The 16,636-nt window shown below is 35.0% G+C and overlaps 1 protein-coding gene and 1 pseudogene across 5 annotated transcripts; both read right to left on the bottom strand.

Moving 5' to 3' along the window:
* Nucleotides 1-257: 257 nt before the first annotated feature.
* Nucleotides 258-7,213, bottom strand: LOC121252020 (transcription factor bHLH155). Of its 5 annotated transcripts, none has more exons than XR_005938168.1 (11): nucleotides 6,169-7,211; nucleotides 5,403-5,573; nucleotides 5,077-5,161; nucleotides 4,847-4,888; nucleotides 4,035-4,094; nucleotides 2,973-3,092; nucleotides 1,714-2,886; nucleotides 1,513-1,614; nucleotides 917-1,060; nucleotides 549-654; nucleotides 258-465 (listed from the first exon to the last, which is right to left on the bottom strand). XR_005938168.1 is itself a non-coding variant. In XM_041151472.1 (11 exons), the coding sequence occupies exons 1-11, from the start codon at nucleotides 6,327-6,329 to the stop codon at nucleotides 376-378; spliced, it is 2,271 nt and encodes a 756-aa protein (XP_041007406.1). In that variant the 5' UTR covers nucleotides 6,330-7,211; the 3' UTR covers nucleotides 258-375. The 5 variants fall into 5 exon arrangements, 3 of the variants coding, with proteins under 3 accessions (XP_041007406.1, XP_041007405.1, XP_041007407.1); XM_041151472.1 differs by having other exon boundaries at nucleotides 549-674; nucleotides 1,714-2,883; XM_041151471.1 differs by having other exon boundaries at nucleotides 549-674; nucleotides 6,169-7,210.
* A 5,603-nt stretch (nucleotides 7,214-12,816) lies between these two features.
* On the bottom strand, nucleotides 12,817-14,541 carry LOC121253585 (annotated as a pseudogene).
* Between the last annotated feature and the right edge of the window lie 2,095 nt (nucleotides 14,542-16,636).

A 16,636-nucleotide genomic window follows, 5' to 3' on the forward strand; every position in this document is an offset into this window, starting at 1 on the left:
GGCTGGAAATGTTCAATAAATATAAGACTGGCAATAAATGAAAGCACCAAAAGAATTGGCAATAAATAAAATAAAATACACATTTTTTCTAGCAAAAATCAAACTTCCAGCAAATCTTCCAAGCGATAAATAGAGGGACAAATACCACTTTTACACTTGCACACAGTAATTTAAAGAAACATAAATACTCTCCCCTTTCATCCTCCTTGGACTTCTTTCCCCTTTCTTTTGTTCTTTTTTTTTTTGGGGGGGGGGGGGGGGGGGGGTTTTGTTCAAACAAAAGCTACAGACCAGAAAACCCTATAAAAGATTGCATATGACTCACGATATTTTACAGAGTAGCCTACATGCAAATCTCCAAGAGCTGACAAGCCATCATTGTTGCATTTCTTTCTTGGGTTGTTGCAATATGTGAACAAGGGACCACAGTATATCCATTCTGTGCATGCTTCTGTTGTTCTGACCCTGAATAATTAGAAACTCCAAATAGTCAAACATGTGAACAGTCAGTAAGAACCAAACATCCGCATCTAGGATTCTGGACATACCTCAACCACAAAACATATCCACGTCTTCTCCCCATGGGCTTCTGTTGCACCTTTTAAGATTGTAAGACCTAAACTTCTGATGGCCTCTGCTATCTCAAGAAAATGGCTGCAATCCTCACACAACATCTGCACATATCAGCTCTAGTGGTGATACTGGAAACACAAAGAAAGCAGTACTGACTATGAGATGGGAAAGAAAAAAGGGATAAATAGAGGAGCGTATTCTTTGGAGAACCAAATTGGACTGTCATTCATAATTTATTTTGGGGTTTCTTCTTGTTTTGTTTTGTTTTTTTATTTCATTATTTCTTTCTTTTTATAAATCCCATGAACCTACAAAAAGTGTTACATGTATTGCCAATCCGTACCTCTACAAGCATCTGACCATTCTTGTTACGGTTCTCTACTATTATCGAACAAACTTTCAAATGACCTCCCACCTCCACTGCCCAGCTTGAACCTAGCTCAGACCCAGATGATCCTACAATGCCTGCTGTTCCCTTGCCATGCAACTGCAAATTTATTTATTACATATAAAAAAACAGGAGAATAATATATTAAAGCCACCAAAACAGATATGGCCTTGCTGATAGGTTGTAGACAGTGAAGTCTGGGTTTATATCAATTTTAAGTCTAGAAATTTTATCGTTGAACAGACTTGGAAAAGGAATGAATAAAACTTTATTTTTATAGTGATGGTATTATTGTGACCAAAGTGGCACGGAGGAGTCCACTTCAAACAATTTATTTCCTTTTCCGATCAGTGAGTCCACTCCAAACAAATTATAGGTGGTTTATCTATAAGCACTGTGACATGTATTCAAAATTCAGTTGTACCTACTATTATGGGGGTGTAAAGGAAATCCAATATTTGCATCTTAATTTATGATGGAGGCCGGTTGAGTTCTTTATTAGTCAAGTGAATGCTGGAAGATACTTAGGCATTGAATGCTTAACCCTTTACCTTAGAATTGGCACATTTGCTTAGCTTGTCAGCATGCTTAGTTATGCTTTGCAGAAAGATCATGTGTTTGATTGTACGTTCCAGCAGTGAATCAATACTGCACTGCACAATTATCATGAAAATTTCAGAACACATTATATCAATAACTGCAACTATCACTAGACCAAAACTCAGCAGACAGACAGATCACGAGAAAGTCACCTTTGATCCGTTGGGCACCAGCTCCCGCAGCTCCTTTATACGATCTTGGATCAATTGTCTGTCCCTCGGCCTAGGTCTAGAATTTTCACCAGGCCTGGTTCTCTTTTTATTGTTCTTAGCTGGTTCAGAAGATCTCTCCAGCTGCTCACTACATGTACTTGTACAATTTGATGAAAAACTTGTCGGGGATATCACACCACATACCCCCATTGAGCTTAAGCAGTGCAGTTTGTCCTCCTCTACAAGAGAGGACTGTTCAAACAGATAACCTCCAGAAGTAGTAGTATGCATAGTATGACTAGAAGGCTCTGGAGTCACTTCAGTTGTGGACAGAGAATGCACTGGCTTACAGAATAGTTTATCACTTTTAACATCACTGCTACTTTGGCAAACATTGGATACTACTGCTTCTAAGAGATGATCAGGGTAAGAGTCTGATGTCAATTGGCTACAGCTCATCCTTTCTGGCATCTCAATATCTACATCATTTTCAGTCTTCTCTGCTTCCAAGTAAAAATAATTACTTTTTTTGAGAAAAGCTGGTCCAAGTGCTTCGTGGAGTTCACCGCCAGCAGGAAAATTCAAAGATGTGTCCAATATGTCCATGTGACCCAACTCGGTTTGGAAGTTCAACTTTCTCAAGTCTTTTTGGAATTTCATGTCTGAAGGTTCAGATATCTGTAACAAACCATTTTCGTAAAAAGTGTTACCATCCAACTTATTTCTGTCACAAACAGCAGATTCAAGGAGGTTCTTGTCAGCTGGAGGTATAGCATCATATAAGTTGACACCATCTGCAGCCGAACTGTGTGAAAATGAACTAACATTGGGCTCTGAACCCACCATATCTTTGCAGCCACTAGTGTCCCCTCCACATGTCTTGCCACCAACTAGTTTCTGATACTCCAAATAGATAACGTTAGATTTTGACTGGAGACTGTCATCACCTTCTGATGTGGATAATTCAAGCCTCCCATGATCATTGACCACTTCAACTGTCTGTTTCTGATCAAAACCATGTAGTGGGAATGAATAAGAATTTCCTCCGCCCTTCCCAAAATATGGAAAGATGGGCAACCGCAAATCTGCCCTTTCTTTGTCCACAACTTTATCAAAATTGCGTAAACAGTCAGGAATCACCTCTGAAGCCGAACTATTTGCTGGCATATCCTGCTGAGAAAAACAAAAGTTCAATATTACTAGGTGTCACACAGTGACAAATTATGCCGTCGCTTTATTTGTTTGCATGAGAAAGTTACCAGATGTAGTAAATTCTTCATACTACTTAGTATTGGACTAGGTACATGCATTATAGAGGAACCTTGAAGATCCAAAAAAACATCTCTAATATGATTCACAAGCTTCATATCTTCAGTGACCTGATTTTCTCAAAGAAGAAACAAAAAGAAAATTAAATCCAGAATCAAACCAGATGTGGGATGAGTCCAAAAACTGTAGCATCGGTATGTGTTGCTCTGCCATTATAACAAGCAAAAAAATTACTCCCATGTTTTTCAAATAGATTAGAATTCAATTAAAATTCATTACTGAGAGACCAATGCATAAATTCGTATAGAAGAAACAACATGAAACTAGCATTAAAGAGAAGCAGGTAAACTTCTGAAAAAAACCTACTGGGAGCATACTGTGAAGCATCCAAGCATGTGAATCATTAATGAGAAGATACAAACAAATGGGATAAACAGGAGCATATTAATCAACAAGGGTGACAAAATAATCAACAAGGGCAGCATAAGTATCAATTCTTTAAATGAAACATAAGAAAGAATACATTGGTTCAGTGGTCTAGTGGTAACAACAAATCCCTTCCTTGGTGATTGCTGTTTCATTCAACTATCTTTGCTTTTTTTCTTAACCCAATGCAAGGATCTGACTAAAATGTTGACCTCAAACCCTCAAATTCATATAACTTAATATTATAGAAGCACCAAATCCCCATTATGGTGAGAACAACATAATACAGGATGTCCCGGTTGTTTTTACCCAATTATTTCCAGTTCTAATGCGCCAAACCAGGATCCTGAGAAGCGAAACCCGATTTTAGCTCCATCCTTTAACCATTACAATGGCCCTTCTTAATAATTTTAGCGTAAAGGCACTTAATCACCAACAATAATATATAAGAATATGCAAGAAATGGTTGAACAGCTCCTAAATCACCATTTGATGCAGAAGCAAGTACTGTGACAGAGAATATTATTATTGACTAAGTAGCTATAATGCCAAATTCACAGCATCTGCCATTTTAAAAAGGAAAAAATACAACAAAACAATTGCAAAAAAGAAGCTTTGAGTCGTACTTTATTCAAAGAGCCAAGCTGCACAACTCCATGCGGACCAACAGCCACAACAACAATAGTCTACATGGCAAGACAAAAACAATTTTGTTAAAAGAATATCCCGGAGAACCCAGTAGAAAATATAAGAGTAAAGGCAAACAAGAGAGTAAAGGGAAGTGTTAGATGATCTAAAAACAAGTTCTCCCACCGTGTACTCATCAATCCATTATCATTACACAACAGGACAAGTTAATTTTTTTTATCAGTAAAACAATGATTTTATTGATATAAATAAGCATAGCCCAAGTACGCGGGGCATATACAAGAGCGACACCTAAGCATGAATGTCACATCAATACAAGTTACTACTTAATTTCTTTCTCTATTTAGCCATATGTTGATACATTGCAATTCGGATCATGACAGGTCTGCAGCACATAACAGATAAGGACTTGAATACTTTACTCTTAAACTTCATGTTATCAAAAACTAAGTAGACTCATCAGAGTGGCAAGTGCCTCCAATGTCAGCTCACATTCAGAAATGACTGGGCGTATTTGCCTAATGGTGGGACACTTGGGTGTAGCTCATGGGCAACCAAATAGCTTGCTGTGGTATCCAATTATACATACCACCAACAATTGAGTCGACTGATTTCAATAAATTAACTGCTACTTAAACTGATCGATCTCATTAGTTAATTAAATATTAGTAGTGTTATAAAGTAAAATGGAAAGTAATGAATCGTTTTCAGAGTATTAACAAAAACCTCACCATCTCAAGTATTCATCAGTTCTCATATAGTTAAAACATAAAAACAAGAGTAGGCATACCCTGATCCCCGCTGAAAATTGAGTTTGCCACCCATCACAGTACTGTATACAAGAGAGAAGAAAAAGATCAATAATTTAAGAATCAGATATTGACCAATTAGACATGCGTTGAGCTATTTTTAAAACAATATGAATTTTTCATACATGCAAACCAAAAAAAGTATGTCATTTAGTTTCATTGAATGCCAAGGAAGCTATTCATTAAAAAAAATGCCAAGGTCGGTCATCACCTCAAATAATAAACGAGAACTCATAAGATGCTTATCAGCAAAGATCCACTGATGCTTTCCCGTAACTGCCACCTGTCCAACAATCCTGTGAAAACGAAGGATGAAGATGCAAAGTGAATATGCAAACCAGGAAGAATGACTACAAGCATGAGATTCTTTTATATTAATCAAGAGGTTTCTTAATTAACAAAACCATAAGAAGGTATAAGGGGATATGAAAAGAAGTAACATGCGGGCAATGTTAAAAAACATCCTTCTATCACAGTAGCATGACGAGCAATATCAGATAGCCACCTCATATAGTAAATAAGTGAGAAGTGTCCTACCCTTCTCCCAGAGAATATACATGATACGACATCTTTGCCACGGCTAAACCTAGGGGATCATGCGAATAATGGCCATCATGCAATTTGTCCAGTGTCTTACTGCAGCAATTATTCTCCAAAGAATCATGCTGCTCATGGTAATCATAGTATGCATCCTCCCATGTCAGCACCCTGCAAAAGAAACCATGATCATAATGAAAATCACGGAGACATGTTTTTATATAATTTCAAACCAAACAGTGTTCAGACTAAATTTTACTCCGCACTACATAATTATTCAGACCTCGTAACATATTAAAACAAAACAAAATTAAAGAAAGACTCCTAGCAGTATTTTTTTTTTTTTTATAAGTACGAAAAACCCCTAGAAGTAATTAAACCCAAAAAACAAAAAAGTTAGATGCATAGCACGCTCCTCTTTTCACTCAAATTCCAAACTAACTCATGTCAACTTCGAAAAGAAAAGGAAAAAAGAAAGAAGGAAAGGAAAAAAAACTGATCACACTCGACAAATTTAGCAAACATAAATTCTTTTAACAAAAACAAAGCACAAAAGATATGGACACCACTAAAACATCACTAATCTCAAGCGCCACGAAATCCATTTATCTCTTTTTAATCCAAATTCCAAAAGTTCCGTCCGCTTCTTTTCCGACAAACTACCGGTTCTTTCTCAGCATCCAGGAAAAAAAAAAAAAAAAAACAGTACACACACACATATGAACTCACGAGACATAGATAAGGGTGAAAGAATCCAAAAACTCACATCCTAGCGCGATGTTTGAGCTTCCAAAACACTGCATACTTCCACCCTGTCTCCAAACAGAGGCTCCTCAGCGTTTGCGAGAACTCAGTATGACCAATATCACCAACGCCACCTCCCATCTTTGTCTCTCTCTCTATATCTATTTCACCGTCCTCTAACATACACACTATCCCTCCCAAAACAACAAAAAGCTAAAGGCTTTAACTCCCTCTATACGAACCTCTCCCAGCCTGCTTTCTCCGCAACCCTGCTCGCCGCTTGATCGGCGGTCCCACCGTCGGAAAAAGCAGACGAATTGTACCCATCTCCCCCAAATTACCCAACAACCCCTAAACCCCACTTATTTTCCCAAATCGTTTAAAACCTCAAAGACACTACAAGGAAGTCGGTAGCTCTGTTTCCATAGCTCGCACGTCTCTCCATTTGGAATTCAAAAATCAAAGCACTACGATTCGTTTAAATTACAGAGTGAGAAAACCGTCTTTAGCTGATATCAGACGACATGGATGCGATTGATATGGACGATGTAGAATAGAGATATGAAAACCACTTTGTGTTTTTGAATAAGGTTTGAAGCTTTGAGCTTGGGGAGTAGTGAGAACTGGAGTGAGATTTCAAAGGTTCAAGCTACGTTTTGCAACCATTTTTGTTGACAGACATAGAAAAAGCTTTGGAGTTTGAACTCTTCCCACTGGTTTGAGAGAGAGAGAGAGAGGGAGAGAGAGAGTGGAGAAAGTAACTCAGGGAAGGTAAAAGAGAGACCTTTAATGGCTTTTCCTTTTGTGTGTGAGAGGGAGTGTCTTTGGTGCAAAAATGGATATGTGACCTATGAGCGCACTCGGTTCATTTTAGGGCTAATAAAAAAAATTCAGTCTATTCATATGGTGCGTGGGATGCGCAGTGCGCACTACATATTAGCCAATGCATAATGCGCACTTTAGCACTATCACCATAAGAAGTTTGGTTTTCTAGAGTGTGAAATGTGCAGGTGAAAAAAGGGAAAATGGGAGAGGTCAGAGGAGGGAGGAGGCACTAAAGGGCACAAGGGGCTAGGAGTAGGAGGAAAGACTTGTATTTAAGGAATTTCTTGGGATGAAAAAAAAAAAAAAAAAAAATCCAAGAATTGGGTGATTGAGTACACTTTCTAGGTAGCGTACAAATGGCCAACAACATGATGCCCAAGTGAGGAAAATGCCCCTTATCTTCCCCTACATTTTTCAATCCCTTTATTGAAACCCTAATGAAAACTTACCTCCCCCCCATCTCTCAATCTCCCTCAAGGTCGTTTTCAACAATCATTTTATTGCCTAAAAGTTATGACACCCTTTTTTTTTCTTTGCCACCTTCCACAATAAGACAATATCTTCCTCATCATCTTCATATGTTTTAATTTCGATAGTTAAATACACTAAAATTAATCAAAATTATACATCCTCGACGCATTTCAGCCAACAAATGCTCATCTAACCCGCCGAGATGATCATTCCTTCATTTTATGTTTCTTGATATCTCTACATGCATTTTTTTGTATGGGTTTGTAGATGACATGTTTATGAAGCAATGTTTCATGTATTTCACCTACTAGACATTGTCTTTTGGATCCCATGATTTTCTGTTTTAATAGTAGGATCTCGAGTGATTATTGGCATTGATTTCTAATCATTTTTCACATTTTTATTACATTTTTCAAAAAAAAAAAAAACTTGAAAAGGAATTAATCAGGGTGTTGTGGTGAATTTGCCAGTCATGAAGGACAAAACTACAAAACAAGGTTTGACACCGAAATGATCAAATTATTAAACATCAAAAACATTCACCTACCCAGCCTTGCTTTTGTTTTAAAGATTCAGTTGTCGGATGTAACATGAGAGAAGTTACATTGTTTACTGGCAAAATATAGGCATAATCATGATATATTTTCTTTTGTGTATCGTATTTGATTGTAACAAGATCTTGATTATTTTGTTTGAGCATGGAATAAAAAAAAAAATAATTAAAAACCTCTTGGTCTCCTTTGTTATGGAATATGGATCATCATGATCATAATGTTCTAAACAGCTAGGGCTCAAAAATTGACTGCAAGAGAGAGTCCTGCCATTCAAACTTATGATCATCTTACATATTTTCTAGGTTATAAAATGTTTTCCAACTTATCATTTAGATCCTACAATTATGCAAATGCAATTTTTTTTGACTTTGTCTTCTTTTTTGTCGTTTATTGACGAAGAGATTGGATTATTAATTCTTCTCAAACAGAAAAGAAAAGAAAAGAAAATTCTATTCAGCTAGCGGCTAGCTTATTAATTTTCATTGGATAAAGATAGACTAGATCGATCATGGATAAGCAAAATTAGTGAAGTAAATGATAGGTTGCTTTCCCATGTACAAAGAATAGTGAGAGAAATGAGTATAGGATAATGATTAATGCAAAGAGACAAATTAAGGGCAATAAGTATCTTTCGTTTCCCTATTAATCTTTCAAATAAAATGATAATATTCAATTTCTATTTAAGCAAACCCATTACATAATTTACATGGGCTGAATAAATAGGGATAAGAATAATTATTAAATAATAATATTTTTGAAATAGTAATTTTACTCATATATAATATTGAGATATTAATGAATAATTTTAATGACATGAATTTCATAACAAAATAAAAAATATTATGTCATCTTTACATATATATATATATAATGTAAGAACCTAATAATTAATTAATATTTTCCGAATTAGTAATGTAATGTTGGAAAATGTTAAAAAAAAAAAAAAAAAGAAAGAAAGAAGGGTTGGTGCGACACTTTTATAAGCTTTTTCAAATTGCAATTGGATTCCAAAGGGCCACCTCTTATCATTTCCATCAATTCCTACTTTTTCTTTGATTTCTTTGATTTCTTTGATCTCATCTCTTAATATTAGAGATCAGTTGGGAACCGAAACCATCCCAAGTAGATTTTGCAGCATAGCTTTTTAGTAACATGGGATGTAGAGGGGTGTCTCCTCAGTCTCCATAGTCATGAGTAATTCTTTGATCTCTCTCTCTCTCTCAAAGTCAATATCGACGGGCGTGAAAATGGAAGACCCATTTGAAGAACTCCATGAATGTTACTAATGACGTACAAGTGACAGTAGAGGCCATTACCTTAGTAAATTATTCATCTATGCTTAGCTATTCATTTGGGTTTATTCACTTTTTAGATGATCTTCGATCTTCAACTCTTTTAACTCACCAACTCAATGACAAATCTAGTGATAGGGAATCCAATGGTCATGACTAGATGACTTCCCTTTTTTCTTTCTCAAGGTGAAAAAATCTTAAAAGACTTTACAAACGCAACATGTCTTTTATCTCAGTTAAACTTTAGATCTGTGCAGTGATCTTTATGATCACACGGATGAATGAAATATGATTCTAGAAATTATTTGTACTTAAAAGTTCGAGTTTTATATTTGGAAGGAGTAGACCTGATCAAGACCAAGACACTTTACCACTTGATCTTGTATTGCAAAAATATAATATACAAAGGATTCATTGTTAGGTTGATTAATATTGATCCTTCAAAAGTCATGTTGTAATCAACAGATTGAGAGCACTAGTTAGCACCAATAAATCTTTATCACAATAACTTTCAGCATTCAAAAATGCATTTTTAAATGAAAGTGGAACTCTAATTTCGCCAGATTTTCTATGAGCATATTGAAATTTTCCATGATTCTAGAAGTAGTACTGCCATTATCATCATCAGTAATATTACAATTAAAGGAGATGACTACAACTACATATAAATATATATATATATATATATATATATATATATATGCGCTACTTTAATTTGGAGTATATATAACCATAAAGAACGATTATCAATTTTTTTTTTAGTAAAAGAATAATCAAATTTCTTTATGAAGTTGATGATTAAATAAGAGGTTATAAAATCTCAAGCCTTCATAAATCACGTTTAAAAAAGAGAAAAAAAAAAAAAAAAAGCGTGCATTCGGAGGAAAGTGATGGTTTTGCGAAAATTACTACGCGTGGACCTCACACGTTGACCACATATGCGTGTGGTCCTCACGCGCCCCCTTCCAGCAACTCTTCTCACCACACAGATCATCAGACTCGCCACCACCAGATCTTTCAGATCTAAGTTTTGTGGCTGAAAAAATACAAACATGTTGCTTTCACGTGTCGTCACAGATTCTGAAGTCTATTGGAATTGGTCCAAATTATAATCCGTTATTTTTCGCATATATCTTACTATTTTCATTTTTAGTTTCCTTATTATTAATTAAAATAAAAACAAAAAGAGTTTGTTTCTCGTACCTTTGTCTGTAGAGATTGAGTCATCTCTTTCTATGAAGAGTGAGAATGAGTCTCTGTTTAGACAGAAAATATCGTTTCTTGGACGTTTGTCTGTATAGAATATCAGCAGTAGTGAAGATCAGACCAATTACAAAAGGAAATAGTATACTGGTAGAACTCTAAATGTATTATTTTGGTTTATGATGTCATATTTGATATGGGAACATCTCATAATATATCCGGTCATGAATGTAAGTTTTTTTATGAATGAATGATGACAATTTGCCTTCAAAAAAAAAAAGGGAAAAAAGAAAGAAAGAAAAAAAAGTAATTAATGCTAAAAGATTTACTCATGTGATTAGCCAAGGCCCAAAACCCATTGAAATATATTAATTGTTGGACCAAAAAGGTTGAGGCATATGATCTTCATAATTAAGCATATAAAATCTTGTTAAATAGCAATTATAAATTGGTCTATTCTTTGACTATTAATTAATCATGCATTTTATTATATAATATTATTAAAATGGTTGATATATATCGGTCCAAACCCCAACGACAGATTATCCTCAAAAGTAACTTTGGAAGATTACAAAGAAATAAAAGCATCAATTTCAAGTAAGATTAGTGCAAAAAAGGCATTGATAGTGTAATCCTAAACGATACAGTTGATAAGGAAAAAGGTGAAGAATGATGCGTTTGAGAAATAAATTTGTACTGATCATCGATGATCAGAAAGCGATCCCTACCCACCTTGGAAGGTACAAATTAAAGTGCTTTCCAGCCACATGTAAAAATTTTGTAAGATTTTGGGTGCTTAATCTAATCTGAGCACTTGGACGGATAAGGTCATGGGTTTAGTGCCATTTCTCATTGATCAATAGACTACTCAAAGTTGATGAACAACAATTTATAATGTACCTACTTCATTATTTTTTTCTCATTTTCTATATATATATATATATATATATTGGTTCTCTTCATTATTCATAGGATAAACATCTTCCAAATGATTCCAGAGATATCATCGGAAATGCCGTTAAACATAATAACAATAGTATGCTTATTGTTTATATGATTACTATAGGCCAGACAGGTAGTACCCTTGCCGGTATAAGAGTATATTCTATGCATTAGTCACTGTTTACTTTTACATTACATACTTATAACTTTTTTTTTCATAAAGTGCGGGATAGTGAATAGTAGTTGATGAAAAAATTATATATATAAGGTGGCTTCTAAATTTGAAGAAAAAAAATGATATATTTTCAGAGAGTACGACAATATTATTTACCTCAGGAAAAAGTCCTTCCTCAGCTCACGTACAATTTGTTGGCAATTTGCATGTAACACTCCCGAAATTATGGGTTTGATTTGAAAGAAAATGAATCAAAATGGGAAAGAAAAGTAAGTAAGAAATGACATGCAACGAGGGTGATTAACCTCCAAGAAAAGAAGAAGGAAAGAGTACTGAATTCTCATTAATCAGCTTTGAATAATGATATTTTTATAACTATTTTACAACCAATTAATATTAAAAAAAATTATTTAATTTTCAAAATTTACATAATTTTCTTTCACTTTCAGATCGAATTTGCTAGATTTATGTACAGTCCTGGAGAACAATTCTATTGTCCGGCCCAGGAAACAACTAAGCCAGCCCATTTAACATCCCCATAATTTCCATAGCTTTGAAGTTTTGAACCCATCAACGTAAAGATCCTGCACAGTTGTCATCCTCACATGCATTTTCAAAAAGAGAGAATAACATTTACTCTCCATCTGGTTATATATATATATATATGAGATGAAATGAGATATAAGTTAAAAATTAAATAAAATATTATTAAAATATAATTTTTTAATATAATTTTTTTATTTAAAAAAGTAAAATTATTTACTATATTTTGTGTAAAAATTTAAAAAAATTATAATGATTAGATGATATAAGATGGTTTATCCGTATAACCAAAGAGGTTTCACAGCAAAACAATAGTACATACATCCTCAATACAGAATAGAACCACAGACCAACCAGCTGATACAACAGATAAAGAATTTAGGAATATATAAACTACAAGAAAACTTCTTATTTGTGATCAGTTATTTTCATAAAAAATGATTATTTCCTGTCAAAATGAGTTTGTCTTTATCACAAATAGTCGTTATCGTTGCAAATAATCTGTCATAAATACTTTTTTTTCTTGTAGTGTATATATATATATATATATATATATTTCTCCATTGTTTGAGAAACAAACATGTAAGATCATACATACATAGCAATTATATATTCCCCAATCAACCATTGTTTAGTACTACTATGTTTGTGAATAATTGGCATCCTTAATATTGAATCTTGTATCGCTCAAGAGGTGGAACGCTTTCATTTGTATCTGCCACATAGGAGCTGAGATAATCCTTGTACGCAAAATCTCTATAGAGTGGAGGACTACTGCATTCAACAAGAAGCGATTTTTCAGGTCCAATATGGCAATTCTTAGAGGGAAAAATGAAAGTGCAACTGATGTCCGTGCAACGTTTTTTTTTGCGTCACAGCCCTATGTTCAGCACCGAGTAGCTTCCCATTGCTGATAATCTACATGATTAATCATATAAACAACGTACACATTAATCTTGATTTAAAGAATTACGTACTAATTATTAATCTCGTCTAGTGAGTCATGATATAAAAAGTGATACAAAACTCGATGATCACTTGGGTTCTAAAATTGAACCAGTTGGGTGTGGAATACAGTGTCCTAGTGTAAAAGGACACATGCAAGATACACGTGATTCACGTCTGCAGTAAAATCACATGATGTAACTTATGGAAAGATAAATACTTTAGCTACAAATAAATTATACAAAAGAAAATCTACAAACTAACATTGTTTGATCGATACATATGTCAGATTATAAAGTTACTTTTATTGTAAAGTAGATCTAACAGATCACGTGAAAGTACGTCAATTTGTAGGTTTATTTTTGTATAATTTATTTGTGTCTGTAGCAGTTCTCTTATGGAAATGAACTAGACACGAATTGCATGCAAAGTTTTCCAATTATCTGAAACATCAAGTACTACTTCACACAATGTTAATGATCAAGAATAGGCTCGATCATGTACCTGTAACGTGAGGCCTACATTAACCATGAAGGCATTAGGGTTAGGCTCAACACCAAGCCATTCTCCATCCTTCAAGATTTGGAGACCAGACACTTTCCCTTGGAGAAGAAGGGTTATGAGATTGGGATCGCTATGTTTAGGTAATCCCAAGGTTAGACTTGGGTCCGGGCATGGAGGTTAATCGTTTATATACATTAACTGATTTTGGGTGAGTTCATGATCCTCAAAATATCCAGCTTCAAAACCTAATCCTTCACAGATCAAATCCAAAAGCCACAAACTCAACTTTATCACCTCTGTTGAATAACTTCCAACCACCTCCCTGCAATTAATGCAACAGAAGAAATGGAAGTTAAAAAATACAAATAAAAAATACAAATTAAAACATGTATGATATCAATACAAAATAAGGAATAGATATTTAAACAAGTTTTTCAAGTCCAGTACACGTACCGATACCGATCTGGCTTCTCAGGCCAAAATTGAACATGTTCCTCAAGAGGATGACAAGGATGCCGCAAAGTTTCTCTCCAGTAATGGACCTTCTCTCTATCATGATCTATGCATCAGTTTCTTTGAAAACCCCATGATTAATCAACTGTTTTGTTTTTGTCATGTTCAAACACAATCATATATGGGATTAAAGGCCGTCTATATAAGAAGAAATAAAGCATGCATCGTTCTAAGGAAGGATATTTGGGATTCATGCATGTATCGAAACCTGAAAGAATCCGAAGTCTTGGCACGCCTGCATAATCTGTTTCACCAGTTGTGCTCGATCTGAACCAAGTTCTCCTGCAATATCAATTACTGGAATGGGCTCGAATAGAGGAACTATAGCATTTCCAGGTCTACTTTCCGGTGGAATTACATAAGACTCCGACACGAGTTGCAAAATAGATCTGCTTGATATAAGTTTCTCCATTTGCAAATTAGCTAGATCTGTGATTTAGGGATATGCCAAAAAGGTTTATGCCTTCTAGCTTAATGCTTTAGTCCTAATGATAATCTTCATTATTTTTATGGAGAGGAAGCAGATCGAAGGGCATTCCAATCATTGCATTAGTATATTCTTCCGCAACTTTTCTGGCCAGTAGTTAAATTTATTTGTACTGTTGCAAAAATGAATGAACGAAAATGTCAACTCTATGAAGTTGAAATCTTAATATTTAATCACTCCCTCAATTTGTAGTTGTTTAGGTACCTATGAAAAAAACAAAAAGAATGGTTCTTTTTTTCTTCACCGAAGGGTTATATATAGTTTATATATATATATAAGAACTTTCTCGGATGAGTATTAGCGCAGTATTTCAATGGTGGATTGGTATTGAGTGTGTTCTGTAAAATCCCAATTGAGGGAAATGCTGTAGAATACTAAACTCACGCCGTAGGGGAGGAGCACAAAGTTCCAACAAAAGAGTATGCAAAAGGTAGTACACTCTTAATGCCGAAAATCGCACAATAGATCGGAATGAGAGAAATAGTTATTCCCGGCCCATCAAGGTTGTCCATGTCTCGATGATACGGTCTAAAACCCAAGATGGTGGTTCGAAACAGTGGTACGGCACCCGTACTTACATCCATGTATAACAGTAAATGGAAAAATAGTACTGAAAATGTAAATAGAAATGGAGACACAAATTTACGTGGTTCTGCATAGGGCCTATGTCTAAGGATCGTTTGGAGGGCAAATCTATTATAATAGGAGTATTTTACAGTCTCTCATAGTCACTCCTAGCTTTATCTCTGTACAATAGAGGCCGAATATGATCCCTTTAGCCTAGAAAGAATAGTCTTTATGGAGCTTTCGTTGTAAGGTTGAAGATGATCCTTCTATTCTCATAATAGTCGCTCAGAAGTCTGGAAGTCCCACACCCTCTGGTCTCATATCCCTTTTATTGTGGCATTGTCAATGGTAGGTGGGGAAATAAGGTTTATGTCTCCTCTTACGTGCCTGACTTGTTTTCCTCTTATTTCCATTATTTTAAGTCTCTCGTTTTCTCTAACATCCTGCTCTTCCTTTTTGTCTTGTGACATTCTTTTATTTTCTTCACTTACCTCCTGATAATTGCCCTTTAATGGATTTACTTTGGTATATCTAGGCTATTTTTACCCTTTCAAGAACTATGGACGAGCTCGTCATGAGCATGTGACAACTATGCACGCTAGCAATGGCACGTGGTGTTCAAGCGCTATCAAAAAGTATATATGACCAAATTGAATCCTAGAAACCTCTTTGGATAACATTGTGGGTGTTGTTGGTAGTTAAACGGTGTAAATCTAAACTTTAAAGTCCCTAAAAAAAATACACAACAAAAAAAAAAAAAAACAAAACAAAACAAAGCATAAAAAATGATGGATGGGTGAACAATGAAATGGGGGAGAACGACATGGTGTGAAAGGGGAATTTTATAAACACTCTCATCCCATCTTGACGAAGTGATATTATCCATCAACATGTAGATTTTTTCCTTTAAAAAAATAAAAAAAATGATCTAAGAGTGGTGAGACTGATATATTTTACATAGTAAGATGAAAGTAAAACGAAAGTGTAATTTATATCATTTCTCAATGTGAAAAGGGTCAAGAAGAGTTGGAGGAGCGTGGGACTCACACGTGCCTCACAAAAAGGTGCACGATCCCCACACTAAAATTAGAAATACTCTATTCTTTCTTTATCCAGAGATTCTTTTACTCATAAATGCACTATAATCAAAGTTTTGAAAATCTTTCTGATCCGGCCAGAATGGTCGAAATTTGCTGTTTCGGAAATGTGTAGCTGTATATTTTGTACCGAGTTCAATTCTAGTAGTTTCGGCTCATTTCAATCCATTCTGGCCAGTATGACTGTTTTGGTCCGAAATTGAACATACGATGGTTTTTTTGTAATTATGTTGAATCCCATGGCATATCCATAATTTACCTGCTTTTTCTTATTTTCCCTTTTTCTTTTCTAATTCTACCCCTTTCCCTTACAAATTCATCTGTCTCTCAATCTTAGCAAGTGAAAAACCCTTCATCAATCTCCATAGTCCA

This window comes from Juglans microcarpa x Juglans regia, chromosome 2S (genome assembly GCF_004785595.1).
Source record: "Juglans microcarpa x Juglans regia isolate MS1-56 chromosome 2S, Jm3101_v1.0, whole genome shotgun sequence".
NCBI classification, from domain to species: Eukaryota; Viridiplantae; Streptophyta; class Magnoliopsida; order Fagales; family Juglandaceae; genus Juglans; species Juglans microcarpa x Juglans regia.